General features: G+C 52.9%; 1 protein-coding gene across 2 annotated transcripts; it reads right to left on the reverse strand.

Moving 5' to 3' along the window:
- Positions 1-402: 402 nt before the first annotated feature.
- Positions 403-21,157, reverse strand: SH3BP1 (SH3 domain binding protein 1). 2 transcript variants are annotated; one of them, XM_075937281.2, is made up of 18 exons: positions 19,726-20,768; positions 19,107-19,149; positions 18,048-18,152; positions 16,554-16,630; positions 16,097-16,208; positions 15,831-15,907; positions 14,738-14,873; positions 13,705-13,773; positions 13,352-13,442; positions 12,694-12,836; positions 12,493-12,604; positions 11,966-12,047; positions 8,006-8,086; positions 7,480-7,596; positions 6,427-6,527; positions 4,303-4,432; positions 2,550-2,662; positions 403-1,562 (listed from the first exon to the last, which is right to left on the reverse strand). In XM_075937281.2, the coding sequence occupies exons 3-18, from the start codon at positions 18,060-18,062 to the stop codon at positions 1,171-1,173; spliced, it is 1,848 nt and encodes a 615-aa protein (XP_075793396.2). In that variant the 5' UTR covers positions 18,063-18,152; positions 19,107-19,149; positions 19,726-20,768; the 3' UTR covers positions 403-1,170. The 2 variants fall into 2 exon arrangements, with proteins under 2 accessions (XP_075793396.2, XP_006118987.3); XM_006118925.5 differs by lacking the exon at positions 19,726-20,768 and adding an exon at positions 20,817-21,157 and having other exon boundaries at positions 408-1,562.
- Between the last annotated feature and the right edge of the window lie 2,252 nt (positions 21,158-23,409).

Genomic DNA, 23,409 nt, shown 5'->3' on the forward strand with positions numbered 1-23,409 from the left:
CCCAGGCTAAACGGTGCAGTTCCCTGGGCAGGGCCCGTAATGAAAGCAGCAGGCAGGAAACCACTGCTCTTTGGAGGGTGTTGCCAGAGAGCTAGGAAGAAACCTGCTAGTAGAGCATGTGAGGTCACGGGAGACTGAGACTGGCCCTCATTAGCCATCTATCAGTTCTAACCAATGATGTCTAATAGCACCCAAGCTGCCCAGCTGGTACCATCTAAATTCCAGGTCCATGTCAGGGTGCACTGCCTGTCCCAATTCTTACTGGTGAGTCCTGTATACTGCACTATACACAGGATTTCCCACCATCAATCTGCCCTCTCAATTTCAGGCTCTCCTGGGCAGAGAGGAAACTCAGAGCTTATGTGATTTTCATGTACTGAAGAGAACTAAATGCTATTGAATTCCCAGAGTCTAGAAAGGGAAAACTGCAGGCAGGTACTAATAACTCAGTGCTGGGATGGTCTCCTAGCTCCCAGTATTAACTGTGAAGAGAGTTGAAGAAGCAAAGGGAAGGAAGGGATCAGCCCAGCAAGCATTTGGTGTGACAAAGCTGAGTCTTCTTTGTTAAAATATAGGTATATATTTAAAAGTACATTACCAAAGGAAACAGGAAGACACTGCAAAACACAACAGACAGAAAGCAGCATTTGTTTTACTGGGTTTTCTCCCATGCAATCCCAGGACCAAATTCAGCTTTACTGAAAGCAGACACAACCCACTCAAGTTAGTTAGGTCATGCTTACACCAATTATAAATTTGGCCCCAAGTCTTCAAATAACTTATCAGCAACATATTAAAAAAATAATCCTACTCCAAATGTCATCATGTAAAGGTCAGAGATTCTTGGTGGGAGGAGCTTATTGGAACTCATTTGAGACAAAACTGGTCCCACAGGTACAAAATTATTACATTGCGAATGTAGAAAACATCAGAACAACCCTGTGGATCCAGACCTCATTTGTTGGAAACTCATCTCAGTCATGGTCTCCATGGGGTGAATCAGCTGCAGTTTAGTGCATACATTCCATTTACCTGAATATGCTTCAAATAGCTCCAAGTCATTTTGGATACAGATGGGTTGTTTTTGAAAAGAAGGAAGAGCCACAAATTCCAGTCTCTCCTCTCTGGATCCTTGGCAGGCAGACAGGAGAATTTATGTCTTCAAAGCTTTCAGTCATTGTCTGGGGACTGGCCCGTTCGCTGGGGTATGGTTGGAGAGCCTGGCCCTCTTGGAGATGATGGCTTCTCCAGTCCTTCTGCCTCTGGGGTGCAGTATGCAGTGGGTTTTGTGCTGTAGCTAGACGCAGGAGGTTGGTTAACTGCAGAGCTCTCATCCCTCATGGAGTCTGGGGTCAGTGGGGGTTTGGGGGACAGCGGGGCACTTCGACTCTGGCGTCTAGCAGGCTGGGGTGGAAGTGGAGGTGGGATATTGGGGGCTCGTAAGGACCCAGTTATGTGTCGGCGAGGGAGGGCTTTGGGGCTGCTGTGAGGCAGATGAATTGTGGTTCGAGAATGCACGTGCGGTGGGGGCACTATGGGTCGGGTTGGGGCAGCTCGCTTCGCTGCAAAACAAACAGGGAAACACAACTCCTTTTACACATCTGTTTTCCATCCGTATGGTCCCTACAGCAGGCCTACAGCCTGACTCCTGTCTTTCCCGTCCTGTACTCCCATCACCCACACACAGGTCCCATGAGGTAGCTCCTCATCTTCCAGCCAGGCCGCGCTGGAGAAGGCAAGGTCCAGCTTTTCATGCTGTATTCACACAGTGCCCCACCCAACGGCCCCTAATCCTTGATGCAAATCTCACAAATAATTATGGGACTGCCTGCAGCACTGTGACCAGAGGCACCAGTGCAAAGTGCAAAGACCTTCCCCACAGCCAGGGGATGGGCTTGCTGCCTCCACAGGCAGGGTGGGATGGGTCAGCCGAAAGGCTTATAGGCAATAATGCCCCACAATGGTGTTCTATTTGCACTAGATGGGCCATAGGTCATCAGGGCATGACAGAAACTGGTTTTATGGTTGGGGAGATGCCCATCAGCTGGAGAGGCCAGGGCTCATCCGCCCCAGCCTGACAAACCCTCCCAGCTCCACAGGGAGTGTTATATCCCAATATGCCCAGCCAGGGAGTGTTATATCCCAATATGCCCAGCCAGGGAGTGTTATATCCCAATATGCCCAGCCAGGACCAGCTCAAGTCTCCTGGCTAGTTCCACCTCCCCACATCTCTGGGTCATAGCCTTGCTTGGAGATAGTGCCTAACATTCTGGCCTGCCAGCATCCCCTTCACAACTAGAACAAGCAGGCTGGTGAAGAGAGGCCAACCTTGGAACAGGGCGAGATGGGGACCATCATGTGATGCCACTGAGGGAGGACCCTGACATCAAGGTACCCCAGTGTGGACCTCACCCAGATGAGGCACCCACCTCAGCAGACTGGTGAACCCACTGAGTTGCAGCTCCTTCGGTAGCATATCGGTGCTGGGACCGTATGCCGGAAGCGATTCAGTTCATATGCACCGAGGTGTGTCAACCTGCCAGACTTACTTTTGCGTGAGGCGTCATCAGCCAGAGGCCGAGGCAGCAAGGAGTCGGCAGCCTCAGGAGAAGTTTTAGTCACTTTTGGAGAGACTGGTCCAGAGGGCACCTCGGGGTCTTTCCTGCAGCGAGGGAAGGGCAAGTCAGGTCTCTGTAATCGCATCTGCTAGTGACATGAACTAGGGGCCTCAAGTACGTGTGTCTGACACACCTAACTTCTGCCCATGCTTTTAACACACACACACACGTGTGCAGAGTTCCAGGATGAATCATACAGATGGGAGGTGGGACGGGGCAAGCAGCCACTGGTGCAGGATGACCATGCTAAAGGCTTGCTTTGCTGTGGAAGCAGATAGACCTCTCCTCTTGTGACCCGTGGGGCAAGGGGGTTCCCCGCTTTGACACTCTGAAGGGACATAGCTAGGAGACAACGGTGTGGGATGCAGAGGCAGCTATACGAATGATATAAATCAGCAGTGCAGCCAGAGCTGTCCTGTCCATAGAATGGTTCGAGGCAGCCACCCCAGGCTCTGCACTTTGGGGGGCCCTGGGGTGGCCGCCTCAACTGTCCTATAGATGGATCTGGCGTGGGGTGGCAGCATGGGTCGCCCCACCCATCCCTGACTGCAGCGCCAGGAGCTGGAGTGGCTCAACAGCCTGCTCCGCCCCGCCCCACCCCACCGCCCTCTCCTGGCTTGCTGCATGCAGCTTTTCCACGGCTGCAGCGCGCCCTGGCTGCCACAAAGAAGCGAGGCACAGTGGGCTGGGAAGGTGGTGGGGTGGAGCAGAGCAAGCTGCTCAGGCTCCTATTGCTGTGGTAGGTGCAGGGGGGCAACTCTTGCTACCACTGGCCCCCAGTAATCCCCCATGTTATGTTGCACAGGGGAGGGGCCAAGTGCAGGGGTACTGTGCGGGCAGAGCTTGGGGATGGAGTGGGGCTTTCCTGGCCCCATGTTCCCCAAGGGACAGCCCTGAATGCAGCTTATCCAGGTCACTGGGGCTGGGAGAGGGGGACAGAGAGAAAAGGAGGAGGAGCTGATACTGAACCTCACTGTAGTAGGATCTATTCATATGGCCTCCATTATCTTTAGCATTTGAGTGCTGTTGTAATCTTCAGTGTACGGAACCTCACAGGGCCCCAATGAAGGGCAGTGCCACTATGCACGTTTTACAGATAGAGCAAATTAGGTGCCCAACATTACACAAGAAGTCTGTTTCCTCAGTTCCAGGCTAGGGCACTAACTTAGTGACAGGTAAATACCAGCCTGTAGGCCAGATCCAGTTTGCCAGGGTGTCCACAGGTCTGGGTGCTTGCAGCTCCCGTTGGCTGCAGATCATGGCCAATGGGAGCTGCAGGAAGTGGTATCCTGGTCCGTGCTGCTTCCCGCAGCTCCCATTGGCTGGGAATGACAATCTGCAGCCAATAGGTGCTGCAATCACCTGTACCTGCAGAAGTTCAGGTAAATATAGTGGTGGCGGCCCAGCAGGGACTGCCTTCTTATTGCCCACTAACTGCTGGATCATCCTTCCTCTTGTGCTGCCTCCAAAGAAAGCACCTATCAGGGCATTATGGAGCAGTTCCTCTTCTGGTGATGGGCTGTGAGTTTCTCCAAACCTCTAGGCAAGTGAGGCGGATTCAGTGTGTGTCTAGAGTTGCCTATAAAACATGCCACTGTCCCTGGTGCCATGCCACTGTCCCTCTTTATGCAACAGGCACGGGGCCAACAGAACGGCCCAGTCTCACGCTCTGCCAGATACTTACACTTCGCCAGCTGTTAGAGAGGGGGTGCTGGCAGGAAGGGGCTGAGGTGAGGGCTCTTCCACTGGTGAGGCTTGACTGGAATTGATCTCCGTGGGAGGAGTGAACATGCCCGAGACGTTAAAGTCTATCTCTTAAATAAAATTAAATAAATACATAAATAAATAAAATGCAAGCAAGCACAGAAGCCCCCTCCTTGGTATCTGCATATGCCCAGAGCAAAGCACTCCCATGCAGAGTGCTAGGGACCTGATCCAAAGACCACGTGGAGAATCCTGTTCACTCCAGTGGGCTTTGGATTGTGGTCTGGGAGAGCGCAGCCAACAGAGACCACCCTGCAGGCCCCACTCACCTACCCACAAGGACCCCTCACTCTATTTTTCTTGAGTTACTCCTTGGGGAATTCTGTGCCACCACACACATGCAGAATTCATGACCCCCACAGATTTTTTTTTCCCTACGGAAGATAGATGCTGCCAGGAAGGTGCTGCAATATTACCTTTCTCCCACCAGAGGCTGCTGTGGCATCAGAAGAGAGACCTGGTTAGGCAGCTCAGTGCAGGACACATGTGGACAGGGGGATGTGGGGCCACATGGAGATAGAGGGGAGGGGTTGCAGGGCCACATGGAGACAAAGGGAAGGAGGGGAGTGGCTGAGTGGGGGTGCAGGGCCACATGGTACTGGAAGGAGAGGATGGCTGAATGAGAGTACAGGCATACATGGAGATGGTGCAGATGTGTGTGATTGAAGTGGGAGGGGCTAAGTGTCAGAAGCTCCTCAACTCCCTAACAATCCCTCGCCTCCCAAAATAACCCGTTTCATACTTGTCTGCCCCCCCCCCCCAGCACTCCATGTTCATTCCCAGGCTTCTTCCCAGCAACTGACTTCCCTTTGCCTCTATTACCCCTCACTCCCCCAGCCTTTGCACTGCTTCTGAGGGGTGTGGGAAATATGGTTCTGTATTGCAGTTTAAATAAGTTATTACTCAAAGTTCTCTGTTGATATGCCTAGTAAGGAATCTAGTTGTCACAAAACATTTCCTGAATCTTTTCTATGGTCAGCCATTGTCGGTGCCAGGTATTTTTAATTAAATTGTCAAAATAATAGACACAGGTGTGATTATACTGTGTTATTTTGACACATAAGATATGCAGAATTTTAAAACTTAGGGTACATAGAATTTTTAAATGTTCTGTGTACAGAATTCCCCTAGAAGTATCAAGTGCATATCGAGCGCATTGGCTTCAAGTATGGGAGCAGGAAGCTCCCCATCCCAATGCACTGAGCTTCTGGACAACAACCATGCCCACATCTTCCTGCAGCCTGGAGCAGCTGTGTAGCCCCCATCTGTACAGACTCCGGCCCCAGGAGCTCCATGGGCCTCCCAAAGCATGCCCAGCAGGTCCCGGGGTTGGTGCCTGGACTGCAGAGAGGGTGAGAATAGGATGCCACACCATAGAAGGCAGGTCACTGCTGATATCAGTACAGTGGTTCAGCCCCAGAGCAGCCTTTTGTCACTATACAAGGCTCCCAAGGGTTTCTCCTGGTTCTCATCTATCCAGTTCTGAAGCCAGAACCCCAAATTTCACATCATGGGCCATTTCCATTTCCAAGCCCCTGGGAGGACAGCTGGGTGAGGATGGGGAGCCTAGCTGAATTGCCTCAGATCTCCTTACTCAGCTTTAAACTGGTTTTATTTTTGTACAGTTGCCAACGTACCAGTGAGGGCAGGGAAGCAGAAGGGTACAGACCTAGTCAGGACACCTCTTTGTATCAGCATGGCTCACTTCTTTTGCTTTGTACCTTTCTCATCTCGGAGTCTGAGCACAGAAGGTCCAATTCCCACCTGTTCAACACTGGTACTCCAGTGTAACACACACACCTTCTGGGTGTGGTTCACTGTCCCATGTTGTGGTACTTAGACCACTCATAGAGAGTGAGAGAATGAGTTTGCTCTACACAGCCTTAGCTGAGAGCCAGCTGGCTTTTAGCTCAAGCTGTAAAGACTCATGCACTAAGCTCCAGATGTCCCAGGTTCAGTTCCACCTATCAGCGTTACACCAGCACCGGCCCCACTGGACATGCCTTAAGGGAAGCCCTGCAGTCAAGCACCAGCAATGCCTTACCTCCAGGGAAAAGAGTGTTGGCATTCTGTATCAGGGCTTCCACAATGCCCACCACCTGGATGGAGGACACAGAGGCCATGTCTAGCGCCTGCAACGGGTCTCTGAGGGGCAGAGAGAAAGGAGCCGTTAGGATGGAGCGAGAGATGGACAATTAATGCAATGGTTGCTCCTCCTCTGGCCATTTTGACTGTCTGTCTGCTGAACAGGGAGCCTCTTTAGAGGGGAATCATGGGAGGCAGCAGAATGAACCTGTTTTTATTGCTAGTCAAAAACTCGTGGGGTGCTATTAGTGCCAGGGTTTGCAGCAAAAAGCACAGCTGTGGGGTGCAGCACCAAGGAGGGGCTACATGGCACCATGCAATGAGCCCACTGCCCCTTTTACCTTGAGAAACCTGGGTTCCAGCTCTGTCATAGGTCACACATGCCATAGATGTGCTGGGTCTCAGCCACTGCCCCCTGGATATTGGCAGAGCTGTGTGCTGGGGGACGAGGCTTGGCAGAGGGGAGCAGGTCAGCAGGGAGGTGAATGATCAGAACTGTGGGGGGAGAGGGGTGATTCTAGCACTGGAATAGCAGGGGGCATTTGCAGGTCAGGATGCTGAGAGGGGAGCTGGGGACAGGACAATGAAAGGCCAGGATTGAGGCACATTAGCAGAGCGGGCTGGTGGGCCAGGCCTGCCACAGAAAGAGGTGCATCCTGTGTTGCCTGGAGTGCATTTGCAGAGCAGAGGCAGGGGCCGAGGACTGGAACAGAGGGGTGTGTGCTAGATCAGGAGTGTGGTACCTTAGTGGAGTTTAGGATGGGAATAGCAGTAGATGCTGCCGGTCAGAACCGAGTTCTATGGACCATTGGTATTTAAATTCCCTCCTCTAAAAGCTCTCAAACTGCCTCTTCTGGTTAATCAATCCCAGCCAGGGCTGGTATTGCTTCCCGGCTACAGAGCTTGTTTGGTGGGCAGGCTGGTAGAGGAGACACTCAGAGGATATGGCAGAGAGGGTCATGCCCTAGATCAGCCCCCGTTTGCTGATGCTCCGGGGAGCCCCGTGCGTTACCCTTCGCTCTGCTGTGACCACAGCAGGTTGGGGCCCAGGACGATGGCGATGTTGCTAGGGGTCATTTTATTCACCTCCTGATGTTCAGCCAGCTTGGCTAGAAACCTGATCAGATACCTGTTGGAAAAGGGAGGGAGTTAGTGAAGACCGGGGGAATGCTGCCCCTTATGGCCGGAGGAATCTGTGCTCTGCATAGCCACCAGGATCTCCTTCTCTCTCTCAGAACAAAGGGGGCTGCCAATAGCATGGAGACCAGCCCAGGTCTCAGTGGGAGTGCTCTGCACTGATGTGTAGGAGACCAGGTGTCCCCTCCTAGGTCTGAGGGGAGGGTCGGCAAACTCCAGCTAAAGAGTCCCTGGCCTGGTCTCTGGCTGCCTGGGAGCCATGCAGTAGCTGAGGGGAAGATGCTTTGGGGACTGTAGGCCCTGGTCACAGAAGACAAGGGATCACTCACCGGCTGATACACTGCGATACCATGGAGATGGGCAGAGCACCAAGCCTAGACTGACAGATCCCTGGCCCCTACCTCAGGTTGTTGTAGTTGTCCTTGGGGAGCCGACTGCAGGTGTCTTGGAGGCTCTGTAGGCGACCCTCTAGGTCCTTAAAGCTGAGAAAAGAGAGGGAAGAGATTTAATCTGGCCTGAGAGAAGGAAGGATGGAGGCAGCGTCAGAGGCAAAACCCCACTTCCCATCTCCATTCCAATACGGGCTGAAGAACAGGCGATCAGATTCACTGGGGGAGAAGGATGAACCCTCTAAGTTATTCCTGCGTGCACAGTGGAAAGCCCGCTAGTGTCAGCAGAGGGTTTCAAAGGAATCAAAGGGAGAATTCAGCTGTTTATTATTTATTCAATGCCTTCTTGTTGCATTCACTGTGAAGAAAATCTGCTTCTATTTAGATCAATGCTATACCCACCCTTTGTATCTCTTCCTTCCCCCATCACCTCTCTCTCTCAGTCCCTTCCCTGTCTTTTTGAGTCTCCTCTGTTCCTTTCTCAGCATTTCCTTCTCTGCAATAATTCCCAAATGTCAACCCAATTAGCTTCACTCTCACCACCCCCTACTCCCACTCCATTTCTAAAATGGCCAGCTCTTAAATAGCTAATGATGAGAAAACATTGGCGCTCATTGGACTTTTAAGCTGATACTCCAATCAGATGAATAGGGGCTGGCAAATTTCACAATGTCGTCCCCCCCCCTGTCCGAGTCATTGCTTCAGGATCTCTGCACACTGAGGCAGACAGCACTTCATGCCTTCCTCTCAGTTCACATCTGGAACATTATCTCTGCAGGCAAGGGGGATAGACGCGGTTTTATTTTTTTAAAGGAAAGCTCAGTTTTGGGCAATGGGAATACAGCACTGGCACCTTTCAACTTGAGCAGCTACTCTAGTTTGGGGCACTGGGGACATTCCAGCTGATTGCAGAAATTGGCATGTGCAAAGGTTTTGTAGCCCTGTCAGTCCCAGGATATGAGAGACAGGGTGTGTGAGGAACTGCAGTGCTGCTGGTGAGGATGCCCTGCAGAGGTGGAGTTATTAAGCCAATGGCAGAACTGTGCCATTGCAGTGTGACCCTGCCCTTTGAGTACATGTCCCAGACTGGAGAAGGCTCATCTCTCCCCAAAAGAAATTGGTTCAATAAAACCTACTAGGGGGCTGCACCCTCTGCTCACTACGCTCGGCTACTCTCCTCTCTCTGGCCGCTTTTGCTTTGCTGAGAGAGCCTGTGCCTGTTGACACTCAGGACATGATGACATGATGCTGTCACCTGTCAGGAACATTCTGTTATCTGTCAGGAAAAACTTTTTATATATCTAGAGAGAGATTACATCTCACATCTCATCTCTCTAATATCCTGGGACCAGTATGGCTATAACTCTACTGCATCCCTCCCAATTTGAGGGAGGAAAGGAAGGTAGGAGAGGGGGAGAACAAAGAAGGGAAAACAAAGCAGCTAGTGAGGGAGTTAGTGGGTTACCTGTTAGTGAGATACCTGGGGCAGGATAGTTCTCTCACTGCAAATCAATTGCCTTTGCCTATACCCCATTTGTCTCACCTGTCCTTAAAGAGAATTTCCCCGACTGACTCTGTAAGTCACCTTTCCTGGCCCTGATCCCACCGGTATTAGCCACAATGAAATGCAAGCCAATTATGAACTCATGCACTGTGTCAGCCACCCAGACTTCCTGCTCGGATTCCAGCGGTCTCTTTTTCAAACTCGGTTTGGGACACATGCCCACGCCCCAGTCACTGTCTCTACTTGAAACCCATTAGATGGTTCAGTTTTGGAACCCTGCTTCCCTAAATGTGTTAGCATGTCTGGTTCAGTGGCATGCCTGAGTCAGTGGCAATCACTGCTGTGCATTGTGCTGATCCCACTGTAGTCAAACTCCCATGATTGTTGTTCAAATGCTGACATCTAAACAAAAATAGCTGGTGTTGATCCTGGTACTTCCACCAAGCTTTGCCCTTTCAGCTCATTTCCCAAACTAGAAGAGAGAGAGAGAGAGACTTTCATTAACCACTTATGGTAGTCTGTGTTGGCCAGCCTGACATTTAGGCACCATGCCAGCATTTAACGGAACCATTTCCTTTAATGTTTGCATGTGTGTCCATTTCTCTTTTTTTCCAAACCAAATATATCAGTTTCTCTCTCATCATTCAATATAGCTATGAACCAGATTAAAATCCCCTCTTTCATCCTACACATCAGATGCAGAGCTTCCCTCTTCCTCACTAGCAGCTGCTTTCTTCCTTGTCTGGTGAATGTCTGCAAGAAAAGATTCTAGTTCCACGGCCAGGTCCTCCAGCCTCTCAGTGTATCTTTGGCCTCTTTTCACTGATCCTCCTCTGCAAGTCCAAGTCCCACTGAGGATCTATAAATTGGCCCATTTTCATATGCTGGAAGGCCACGGTGTTATCTGGATATGCCATGAATGCACGTCTCCGCCAGTTCAGATGGAGTTTCTTCTTTCCCTCTGCTTTAGCTCTTGGTTGGGCCCTGGCCTGCTCAGGTTGATGGCTAGCTCAGGTTGAGGGCTAGCTCCAGACCAGATGTCAAGAGATTGTATCAGATCTGGATAAGACAGTCTATTTTTCAGTGGTAAGATCTGCAGCCCAATCAGAGCTGGGCCACACATGTGGGCTGTGAGTAATGCCCCTTCCTGTCCTTCCTGTCCTTCCTCTCAGCTGTTCATCGGTGCTATACCGTAGAGTTGAATCATAGATGCTTCCAAGGGAGCTTTTCCCTCAAAGATACTGCGGTTTGCCTCATCTACACTGGGACAGACCAACCTCTCCCATTTGGGCTGCTGTGGATTACAAAAAAAGTAGAAAACTAGTAAATATCCAGTCTTACCCACATCCTCTAGCTGGCTCAGTTCTTCATCCAGGCATCGGCTTTCCTCTGTGGTCAGCAACCCTTTGATTTCCTCTGCACCTGAATTGTCAGCTCCTTAAGACCGCACTGCAGTTCATCTCAGCAGATTCCCAGTTGGTTAAAGCTTGCTTAGTCTCCACTGGTTTGCCTATGGCAGTCCAGTTGTTGGTCACCTCATCAATCTGTTTCACCATTCCAACTGGCTTTGCCAAACTGCCCAGGCACTTCATAGCTGCTGCTCCAACGGGGATCTCATCTTGGCCTGCAAGTTGTCTCTCAGCCCTTTCTGGGAAACCTTCAGCTCTTGTCCTAATGCCTCTTGGGAAGTCTCCACCCCCGCTTTAGGGCTTGTTTTAAATGCTGCTGGCTATTTTTGATTACTGCAAGCCTTTTCCATGTTTTGTTCCATCTTGATTCCACAGAAATACCGGCTCACATGCTCTCTCCTTGGAAACCGGATCCCACTCCTCACATAACCCCAGGAGGCTAGTCAAAGTTTGAGGTCCTGGTGGACGGTCCAGTGGAGAGCAGAAATTGGTGGCAGTCAGGTATTTTTATGTAGTTTTGTTTAATTACAATGAAGGAAGTACAAAATCCTGTGCCTCAAACTGCAGAAGAACTCACATAGTTGGAAATACCACCTTTTGCTCACAGTACCAAGAACACTCTTTCAGTTTGCCCCCTGACCCTAAAACCTCTCCCCAGGCTTCTCCCCAGGGGAGACTGTCTAGACGTTTTGCTCTCAGTGACTGCTTCCCTCGCTACATGCACAAACACAACACCGTTCAGCAAAAGCCCTCCACCCACTCAGTCCAAACTCCCAGGGTTGATTCACAACCCCTCTTTGTGTTGGAGGAGGGCTTCAGATGAACTCTTCCTGGCAGTCATGTGAATGGACGAGTGCATGCTGCCCAGTCTCAGAGATGCTGGTGATCAATGCAGTCACCAGTGCTTCTGGGCAGAACGCTCTCAATACATCATGTGGGCCAGATCTAGCCTGGGGGCCCCTATGTTTGACCCCCCTGCTGAAGAATCCATAATCAGAAGGGTCCTTTTTGATGATTTTAGCCTTCCTAAGAATGCCCCTCTCTCTGGTTCTCTCTTACCAGGCTACTTTAAACCAGTCCTCATAGAGTTCAAAGGTCATCAAGGGCTGGGGCAGCTCTCGCAAGTAGGATTTCAGTGCACCTGAGATAGAGGCAAAGGGTCATGATTTAGAGCAGGGTTTTCAAACTATGTTTTTTTTTTATTGCTGGGACCTGTTTTGAAATTATTTCTGGCAGCGATGAGCCCTTCATGCCATGCCACCTTAATTTCTTCACAGCTGCTGGGGGCAGTGCCGCCTTCAGAGCTGGGCTCTCAGCCAGCAGCTGCTGTCCTCTAGCTGCCCTCTCTGAAGAATTCCGGCCGTCAGCCCTACACATGGCTGTGCCAGAGCCCCCTTGTGGGCAGGAGCCGATGGTCAGAGGCCCCTCGTGTGCAGGGGCTGACTGCTTGCACCCTCCCCATAATCATCTCACGAGCCCACCCACAATTTGAGAACCACTGTTTTAGAGACAAAGCCACACTTCTGGGGCTGTCGCTTGTCCAGACAATGTCTCCAGTGCCCCTACCCTGGGCCTCCAGCACCTACCTGCAACAGCGTGTGGGTCAGAATAGAATTCCTCCAGTGCGTTGGAGCCACTGGCCAAGCTGCACTTCAGCTTCCTAAGCACCGAGGCCCCTGCTGCCAGCCTGAAAAGTCCCTAGAGGAGACAAGCGAGAGAGAGTGTGAGGGCTGGACAGACTGGCCGGGGGGTGGGGGGGAAGGAGTTGGGCAGCAAGCGGCACCTACCTCTTCCCTCATGCCTGACGCCAGCAACATCATGACACAGGCTTCTATGGGGAGGGCAATCTCCCGATCCAAAGTCCTCAGGTGCGTCTCCAACGACACCCCATAATATCCCAACACCGGTGTATCCAGGGGGAAAGGGGACTCTGGAATGGAGCAGAGAAATGGAGGGTTGGAGGACACCCCCCCACTGGAGTCTCTCGCCTAGTCAGGCTGAAGAGGGATCAGTGCTCCTCCAGCCAGCCCCATGTGAAATGAGTGGAGGGATATGAGGTCATCTCCTAGCGGGAACGGGGATCCATATCACAAAACCGCCTTCACCGCAACTGGCTGTAAATTGCCCTCTGATCCACAGTCCCCGCTGGGAGGTGGCAGACAGTGAGTGGAGGGAATCTCACATTCTTAGCTTTGGTCTCTCCAGCAAGGGTTGGGATACGTCAGCAGGGGTCAGTGTGGAGCACAACACCGGCCCCGCTGCCCCTGCTGTGTGTGTATAAACCCAGGGTAAGGAGAAGAGGAGGAGAATTCCCCAGCAAGCAGGCTCAGTGGGAGCTTAGAGCAACCCTGAGGAAGGAGTGGAGTGAATCTACCGTGTGTGTAGCTACTTGCTCTGTCACCCACAAAATCTCCTGCCTCCCCCAGCCCGGCTCCTCCTACTCACCTGCCTGGCCATGGGTCTCCTTTAGCTCTGCCAAGACAGTGTCCAGGGATTCCAGAGACTTCCGATGGTACTGAGCTTGGATTTCCAGCAGCTGCCAGACAGACCACAGAGAAACCCAGCTTTACTCGGCACCTCAGAGACACCGCCCGATGCTTTCGGGCAGGACGTGCAGTGCAAAGGAGAGTGGTGAGGACGGAGTGAGAGCTGTAGGGAGACGCCTCTTTCACCAGCAGTGGTGGGTTGGTGGGATCATGGGACTGGGAGGATGCCAGCGCAAGATGGAGATGTAGTGGACTCGGCACGCAACGGGAAGGAGATGGGCAGAGGGAACAGCATGCAGGGAAGGGACTTACTTTGATGAAGTAGTTAGCATAGGTGTCCTCCTTGGTGGAGAAGTGATAGAGGTCAGCCATGTACTCGTCCTGGAGAGGAAATACAGCACACAATAACCTTCTCTTCAGCACCACCACAAGGAAGGGACTCTCCCCCGCAGACCTCCTCTTTAACCACCCCCCCACCACACACACACACTCCTCCCACACAGACAGCACTCCCATAGCCAGATCACCTGTCAGGCTACACCAAGAGGTGTGGGGAAGGGGAGGGGGAATCACAAGTGGCAGCCTGGAATCTTAATGGCGATTGGAGGGGAGGCAAAGACAGCAGCCCAGAGGAGCAGAGTCCGGCTCATTAGATTTGGGGTTACTTGAGCCAGCATTTGCATTCTCCCTTCAGCCCCCCCCCAGGAAATGAGTCCCTACGTTCCCGATTTGGTATTAGGGTTGGGGTGGGTGCTGTTACGCTGGGTGCTGCACAAGACAGCCCTTGCTTGCTCGGAAGAGCTCGTTGTCTGGGTAGACAGGACAGACACACGCAGGGAGGATGGCAGGGCTGTCATCTCCAGGGAACAGAGGCCCAAAGAGCTGACATGACTTACCCAAGGTCCCGCAAGGAGTCTGTGGCAGAGCTGGGAGCTGAATTCAGATCTGCTGAGAGCCAGCCCTGTGTCTGTAAGCACCCTATCAAGCTCTCCCACAGTGGCTTTACACTCTGACTACCACACTGCTGCTTTAAACCTGTTACACCAGAGCCTGGGGCTGGTACTGGAGTCTGCCGGCTGTCTATCCCCTCAGGAATCTGGGACACAGCCATCTTACTGAGGCCAACAAGCTACTGGGATGGGCTGCATTTGGACCAACCTTCTCACTCTAGACAGAGCTGTAGACTGTAACTAGTGATTGGCTACCGGGGCCTTCCAGGACATCTTCATTGGAGTCAAGTGGATTGGTACGCAGCTGGCAGAATGATCCCAGACCTGGCCTCCTTTCCCCTTCTTTGCGTCATCTCTTCCCCTCCCCAAAGAGTGCAGATTCGCTTTCCACTCGCCTTACACTGCTCCACCCTTCGCTTCACCTCCTCTTCCTCATCCTTCAGGTTCTCCAGTTTAATGGCAGCAGAGGACCCCCCAGGGCCAGGGCCAGGGCCAGCGCTGTTACTGGAGCTCTTGACAGCTTGGTTCAGCCTTTGGGTTATAAAAGAAGAATTGGGCTGACACACTTGTAACCTGACAGCATTCAACACTAGGGGCGCTGACACTGTACACAGATAGGCACAGACCCTCCATCCACATCAAAACTCTGGCGGATAGGTAGATGAGCCTAGAAGCAGAAGGGCTGTCCTTCTCTCCCGCCTTGACAGAGCGTTGGCTTGTGGGTTATACCCTCCATGGCACCATTCCTGCCCCAGGCAGAGGATTTGCTCATTCAGAGTTACAAAGCACATAACATAGAGAAACTCCCTCCCTCCCCCACACTACTCCTGGAACTAGGACCTGTCCTAGGGGCCGTGGGCATGCAGGCAAATAATCCCTACACCACCCACACGAGTAGGCATTAAGGATTTTGCTGCCATAGGCAACTGCCTGGTCTGCCTTTAACAGGAAGGGCCTTAATCCAAGAAAGCTCTGTGTTTTCCCTGCGGATCAGTGCTTAGGAAAAGGGTCATTGGAAGCCCTTTTTACTCAGTTTTAACACTCGAAACAAGGCTTTCAGAGTGTCAAGTTCACTCCCTAAAAATTGCCCAGGGGAATCATGGTGTGAAGGGGAAGGAAGGGAACAAAGAATTCAAAGGTGCTTCACATTCATCCCTTTTGGGGCCTTGGGGGGGGAAGGGGAAGGAGGAATTCTTAGCTAAGAGCATGTTGGACAGACATCTATCAGGGATGGTCTAGATGGTGCTTGGTCCTGCTGTGAGAGCAGGGGACTGGACTTGATGATGTCTTGAGGTCCTTTCCAGTTCTAGTGTTCTATGATTCTATGAGTGCACATGGCATCTGGAGTCATCCTTGCATGTCCGGGATATAGACCTTCCCTGCTCTGAGAGTGCAGCTGTCAGCATCCTCCCCCATCCCCACTCTCAAGGGGGCAATCATCTGGGTCTCTGCTGCCACTCACCACCCTCCCTCCTCCCGGCTCAGTACCTGCTCTTCATGGAGTTCCAGTCCAAGATCAGCTTCTGAAGATTCTTCTTGTGCTTCAGGATGACAGGCAGCTCCTCCTAGTGGAGATTGGGAGATTGTTACACACCCCACCCATGCGCCAGGCCTGGCTGCGTGAAGGCTGCATTTTGTGCAATCACAATGGGAGAGTGGGGAGAAGGGAGTGGAGAGAGCACAAGCAGGGAGGGAGAGTGAGCAAAGAAGGGAAGGGGGAAAGCAAAGGAAAGGAGGAGTGTGCTCAGGGCTACCTCACTCAGTTTATTCAGAGGTTGTAGAACGTCCCTCTCCAAGGTGATTTCAAACTCAGCCAGGACCTTGGCCAGCATGCTTTGTATGAAGCAGCTCATCTCTAGAGCTCTTCTGCAGGCATAGAAGGGGAGAATCACAGCAGGCTCAAAAATACTCTGCCCCCCACCCCCGCCCCAGCGTTCTGAACCAGGGAGGTAGGCCCTGCCAATCCCAGGAACCAGTTCCCAGATCCTGCTGCACCCACAGGTCGAGAGCACAAATCCCCCAGTGTGTGCGCTCAGAGGCAGAGTGGGAATCCTGTCACCAGGAGGCTGCCGTGCGGCTGGGCAGCGTGAACCTCGATGCGAGAGCTCAGAGGCTCAGCCTGGGAGCATGAACCCTGGGACTGGTGCCCTGGTGTACAGTATGGACTGATACTTTTCAGGGCTCCTTTGTCTCTTCCCTGGGGGCACTTACCCGAGGCTGGAATCGGTGTCTAGTTCTTTGAAGCTCTCAGCCATAGTGATGGACAGAGCCATCAAGGGCAGCTTCTTCTGCACAGAGCCGAGGAGAGAGAAAGGGGGGAAGGAAACCATAAGCAGAGCCCTTCCCCACCAACGTGTGACTGACACCTTCAGCACCACACCCTGCTGAGGGCAGGGCCAGCCAAGCTGAAGCCAAGGGGAGAGACACGAGGGGTATGATCCATCCTGCCTCTTTCTCACCAACCCATCTCCCCAATGAAGGGCCCTGGAGTGCAAAGTCCTCCTTCAGCATCCAGTCTGGAGCTGTGAGCCTCATCCTAGAATGCTAGAGTGGAGGGGGCTGGGTCATGGAGGAAGAAATTCCCTTTACTGGAGTGTGATTAGACCAGAGTTCCCTGTAAGCTGAGCACCTGTGCGGCCACTCGGGAGAGATTCCAACACCACTCAGCTGATTAGCAGAGCGCCCACAGCTAGATTCTTTGTTTCTCCTGGTGGTGCACGGCCACGCATGCCTCCGTGCACATAACAACATTTATTCTGCACACGGGTGGAAAAAATCCACAAATGGATGGAAAAGATTAGAGGGAACATTGATCAGGACATCTTCACGCTAGGACAGGCACACTACATGGGCGGTCAAAGCACAGTCACCGAGAAGACACGCTGAGCCCCAATGCAGTTTCCATAGATGAGGGTAGCCAAGTTACTCCCTGGAATGCAATGGCCAGCTTGGCTGTAGTGCCAAGTGCACAAGAAGACTGATCACTATTGTGTGTTCAAAAGCTTTAGGGGGAAGCCGAGTTATTCTGTAACAGGATAAACTTAAAAAACTACAAATAGTCTGGTAGCACTTTAAAGACTAACAAAACATGAAGGTGGTATCATGAGCTTTTGTGGGCACAGCCCACTTCTTCAGATGACCAGCTACATGTTTTGTTAGTCTATAAAGTGCTACCAGACTATTTGTTGTTGTTTAAGTTTTTACTATTGTGTGTGTTAATCTCAGACAGGAATAGGTGACCCTGAGGTGAAAGGTTGTGCAATATAGTGCTCTGCACACGCAGCTTCCCAAACTCAGGCCCCCTAAATGCTGTGTCCCAATGGGGGAGCAGATCAGAACAGTGACTTTGGGGAGAAACGTTCTCTATTCCACTCCTGGCCCCCGGTAAGAGCCAGGCGCACCCCCAGGCTCTAGCAGAAGCAGAGAGCTAGCTGGGAAAGCTCAGCACTCCACTGCCCCATCGCACCCCCCACCCAACCTCTCCAAAGCACAGACCAGACCCTCCAAGGTGCAGGGGAATAGATGTGAAGCTGCAACACGCAGGAAGTCTCGGGTGGCGCTTTGCACCGTAGAAGCATCTTGCATCCAACAGAGTTGCTCCTAGAGCGGCTGGGGCAGACTGCTGTGGGAGGAGCTGACAGCCACTTCCTGTACAGGCTGCCGAGGCAGCACAGCTAGCGGGGAGCAGCGGGCAGAGGCGCTTACCACACGTTTGTCCATCTCTGAACCGCACTGCCCCTGCAGGCATGCCTGGAGCCTCTTGGACACATTGTGCGCGGCCCGCTTGGCTGGCTCGATTCGCTGCTCAATCTAGAGAGAGGGAGAGAGACTGGGAAATGGGGGGAGGGGTTGGGGGAAAGCCTTCCATCCTCAGCCACTCCTCAGTGTACCAGGTTCTAGGGCTGCCGTGGGGTCTCTCTGCTGGGGTTTCCTAGCTGTGGAGACAGCTGCCCGTTGAGGAAAGACAGCTTCCTTTCCTCCAATGTGGAGGGCACAGTGGGACCCTCTCTGCCTATTGACACCCACCCACGTTCTTCTAGTGTCTTGTGGGGGCCTGATGAGGCATTGTCTCTCTGTCCCACCCCACTGCCAGAGAAGATGGACTGTCAGGCTTTGCCTATGTATGGGAGAGAGACATCTGCTTTAAAGCCTTAGCTAAGTGCTAGATGGCTTTTAGCTCAAGTAGTAGAGGCTCATGGCTTTTTCCCCTAAGGACCAAGGTTCAAGCCCACCTGTCCATCAGCTGTACACCTACATTACAAGCACAGCCCGTTTGCATAGTGCCCCTGTTCTACCACTGCTTGATTTGCCTGTGGAGACCAGACAGACCTACGTCAGTTTCCTTATGAGGTTATAACAGTTTTGTCTGGTCTCCACAGGCAAAACCAACCCACATTCCAGTGTGGCCAAGGCTGAGTGATACTAGGGTTCCCTAACATGGCTCAGGACATAGTACAGAGAAAGCCTCAGTGGCAGAGCTGGCATGGGAGACAAGGCCCACCAAGCATTGGGCTGCCTTGCTCAGGCTTGAGGCTTACTCTGTCTCCCCCTGATGCAATCAGGGAGGCTTGTCAGAGGTCTGGCCCCCACTGTTGCACGTAGGCATCGTTCCAGGATACAGAACAATCCAGGCTGAGGCTGCCCTGTGACTTAGGTAAACACAGAGAGAGAGAGAGAGAGTATTTCACACGCAGGCACACCAGATGTTTGCCCCACATGCAGGCACAGGCCCACACATGCCTGTGGACTGAACCCAGGCCTCACCTGCAGCAAGTCTTCAGTCAGGAGCTCAGCTGTTTCTTGGGCTCTGGGGAAAAGAGTGGGAGGGAGAGCGAGAGACTCATTACATTTGGTGGCCTCCAACCAGGCTCTTCGGGAGGGAGGGCACCAAACCCCATTGCTCTGGTCCCGGGTCATCATGTCTCGGGTTAAGAGGAGCTTGCAGGTGAGCCCATGGACAGAGGATGTGAAGCATGAAAATGGCTCCCAGCCTGCGAGCCAAGGGAGCGTGGGGCAGTAACAGCACTGGGAGACTTCATGCAGGTTCCTTCTCTGCTAAATAAGGGATCTAGGCCAAAATTTTCAGAAGCACCTAGTGATTTGGGGCACCTCACAAAAGACACTTGATTGACAGGGAATGGTGAGTTCCTGCCCTCTAATAACCAGGGCCCTTCAAGACACCTTGGGGTTGTGCACTGAAAATCACTAGGCACTTGGGCAGATCTTGGACCCTAAAATCTCCTGATCAGTGCAAAGGAGGTAGGGAGTAGAGAGGCCCTGCCACTGCCCTAGTTCTTACGGAGGTGAGGGGGAATTGAGGGAGGGGTCTGCTTTGGGGCAAGGCAAGAGGAAGGAGGAAAGAGCCAGCTGCAGAAATACCTACCACTCCCAGTGAAAGACCCACTTCCCTGGCCTCAGGCAAACAGTGAGGTGGGTTGAAGCCATTCTCAACTGCCTGACATTAAAACAACAAAATATGTGTGTGGGTTGGAGCAGAGACCGGCGAGCCCAGCCCTGCCAGGGCTCCCAAGGTTTTGCAAGGGGAACAATTAGACGAGAGAAAAACAATAAAGCAGAGGTGGCCCTGAGCTGGGGAGCGGCCGGAATGGAAATGTAGTTAGAGAGCCAGAGAGGAAAGGAGAGCAGCGCATAGGCCCAGAGCCCCCTCCTCTCTCACTAGCCTACCGCCACCCCTCACCTCCTCAGGCAGGCTTTTCTGAGACCCTGACGGACACAAGAGGAAGCTCCCCTGCCACCGTGTGTAGGATTCAGCTCCAGATGGGCCCAGGAGGGAAACCCTGGCAGGGAATGTGCCTTTAGTCTTGTTTCTCCTCCTGCATTGATCTTCCTCTCTTCCCCCAATGGGGCCGGAGGATTCCCTCTGCTGCTGACGTCCCCACTTCCCTGGCCCCAGATTGTGACTGCCCTGCTTCCCCACAGAGGGGCACAATGCGACAGGCCCTCCCTGCCTCACCTGTCCGGATTAGGGTCAACACCTGTCCTAATTGACATGGGTCTGAGTCACACCGTCGCAGCTGAGCATCCAGGGCCAGTCAGGACAGAGGGGCCCCACTGCTCAGTCCAGCAGGACAAGTGGAGCCAGCCCCTGCTTGTTAACCTGGCTTTTTAAAGGACCAGCGGGAGTCACTACGGAGCAGCATTGCTGTGTCCCACCAACTCCCCCAGCCAAGAGGGCTAGGGGAAGTCTGAGTTAACCAAGTCCTCCTAGGGTTTAGCTAAAGCTTCCCCAAACAGGCTGCTCTCAGCTCCCCCAGCCCCTCCCATGATCACTCCACCCAGGGCCTGGGTGGTCCTCACAGCTCCTGCCCTGGCTCCTGGCAGCGCTGGGTCTCTGGCCCATGTGCCGCTGAAAGGCTGGAGGGGAGGGGTTGTGAAATGCTCTCCAGTGCAGCTTCCTGCCCTCCCGTCAGCCCCACCAGCTGGAGGATGAAAGGCTTAAGGCTGGGTCCTTACCGTCCTGTGTTGCTGGGATAGGAGAGCTGCTGCCGCATCCGATTAAACTGCCTCTTCATCATCTTGGGAGCGGAGAGGAGAGCACAGCACCGGCCACCCCCCCCCACTCAGCGCCAGCCAGCTGCACTTGTCATGGGAGGAGACAGCCCGCTTCTCTCTACTTCCCTCTCTCCTCTCCCCCTCTTTCTCTTCACTCTGACTTGGCTTCGGACTCCCGCCCTTTTCTCTCCTCCCTGCCCCGCTTCCCTCACTCTTGGGTTTCCTGCCTCCCTTTTCTCCTTCTCTCACTTCTCTTTCCTTCTCCTTCTCTCCTCTGTTTCCTCTTTGGTCTGAGTCCCACCCTCACCCCCACCCCGTCATCGCCAAGCAGGTAAGAGCAGTCAGGGCTCCTGGTGCTGCTCTCTGTTCCTGTCACCACCCCGCAAGTATAAATAACTTCAGCCAAGCCTTAAAGGGGAAATATTATTACAGCAAACATGTAACAAGGCAGAACAAGCACCCGCCACAGCCTAACCAGAGCATGGGGCCCACACACTCTCCCTCTCGTTTCCCACCCGCTGTTTCCACCGGTGCCTACTCTGCCTTCCATACGCCTTGGCAGACTCACGCGGGGACCCTGCAAATCCATTCCACTAGCGAGAGGCAGAGATGGAGAAGGCAGGTGCCATGCTGGCTTCTCACAGCTCTGCCAATGCACCTCAGTCATGAGCCTCAGCCCCCCTGCTGTACCTGACCTGGAATACCCGGCCCACTCTGCCCGTGCCTTTCCTGCCTGGCTTTGGGGCAGATGAGCTGATTCACATCACCACAAAGTGCAGCTCCAGTCCACTCAAACCCACTGGTGAATTTGACACAGATGCACTAACCAGGGTCTGCCCTTGTTTTTTTGACACTGAAGTGCTCATCGTAAAATGGGGAACCCCGGCCTCTGTTAGCCCCCCTGTCGCCAAGGTGCTCCCTTGTGGGAGGTTCAGACCCCCCTCGGCCTGGTGTGAAGAAAAGATTCAAACTTAGTGTTCTCACCCTACAAGGAACAGCCCAGCTCCAGAGCAAGAGGCAATACGGGGTAGTCTCAGCTCCTACTGAAGCTGTTCCACGTTGTGTAAATAATTAGCCAATGGAGCAGGGACTTGGCTTCTCCTATTGCCTAGGCATGTGCCCTAACCTCCGCACTGGAGTCAGTCACATGGTTCCCTCCACCCCCACTCAATGACTAGCCCTTGTTATTAATTGAGGCAATTCATGGCCATCCATAAGGACAATGACTACCCCTCAGCAAAACCAAGGGAGGATGACTCTCTAATCTGGTGGGTAGGATCTTCTCCCAAGCTAATGAGAGACCCACATTCAAATCTCTTCTCCACATCAGGAAGGGGAGTGGGGAGATAAACCTGGGAAGCGAGGGAGCCAGATAAATGCCCTAACTGCTAACAGTTACAAGTTTCAGCCTTTTTTTTTATAGGGAGGGCACTTTCTTCTCCTGTTCTGTGAAGCTGGCTAACAGCCTGCACCAAAACGGTTTGGGTCCAGCAGCGTGCTCCCTTCGGCCTGACTGGATTTACTTCCATTTGCTGATTTTTTTTCTGTTATTGCAATTTTCAAATTTGGTTCAAACCAAACCATCGGTTCCCCTGAAACTACCAGTAAACCAGCACACCACTTCTGCACCCGGCTCTGCTGCGCTTCCTGCTAGTCCAGTCCAGCCCCACACTGCGCCCACAGGCCTTTGTGCATCACCCTCCTACCCTGAACTTGCTGCTATTTCTGTGCAGCCCTTGCAGCACTGCCAACACACCCCAGTCTTGGCCAGCAACAGTCCCTTCTATTGCCGCCACAACTGCTTCCCAGTGTTACCCATCTACCTCACTCCTCATAAGGCAGGACGGTCACTTTCCATTTGTACAGCGCCTTGCACAACAGGGCACCAGACATGCTGGCCTCTAGGGGCTCTTACAATAATAAATGGCAGTCTCGGATGATCTCCCCCAATAGCTGTCAGTGTATCTCATCTGCAGCTCCTGCCGCTATTCCGGTCCTGCGACCCCCCCACCCCAGTGCTGCACCCCAGCCATTGCAGCAAGGGGACTCCCTCCTCCCCCGCAGTGCTGCGGGCTTATGCTGGGTCCCTAGGTGTTGCATGTGCACCCTGGAGAGAGGCTGTGGCAGTGGGTTCACCACCCTTGTCGCTGTAAGGTGCACTGCAGCACCTCCCACTCGCACGTCTTCTGCAAACCAATGGCATGGGAACATAGTGTCACAAATGCGCTGCTCCAAGAACAGAGGGCAGCTCAGAGCTTAGCTGTGAGATTTGCAACCCCCTTGGTGCCTTCCTCTGCAGAGCCAAGCCGCAGCCTGCAGCAGCAGTAGCAGCAGAGCTCTGGGACATGTGGCAACAGGGCCCAGGTCTTACCCTCCTGTTGATTTTACTGGCATGCTCGAAGGAGATAATCTGTTAGACCAGGATTTTCTTTCCCTTTTGTGAGATGATCCCCAACCCCCCACAGCCAGCAGCAGCCTGTCCAGAGAGTGGTGGAGGGCCAGGGAGTGCTGCAGCTAGCCTGCACAGCCAGTGCGAGAGCTCAGAAGCTGGGAC

This window comes from Pelodiscus sinensis, chromosome 1 (genome assembly GCF_052426305.1).
Source record: "Pelodiscus sinensis isolate ZL-2025 chromosome 1, ASM5242630v1, whole genome shotgun sequence".
Taxonomy (NCBI): domain Eukaryota; kingdom Metazoa; phylum Chordata; order Testudines; family Trionychidae; genus Pelodiscus; species Pelodiscus sinensis.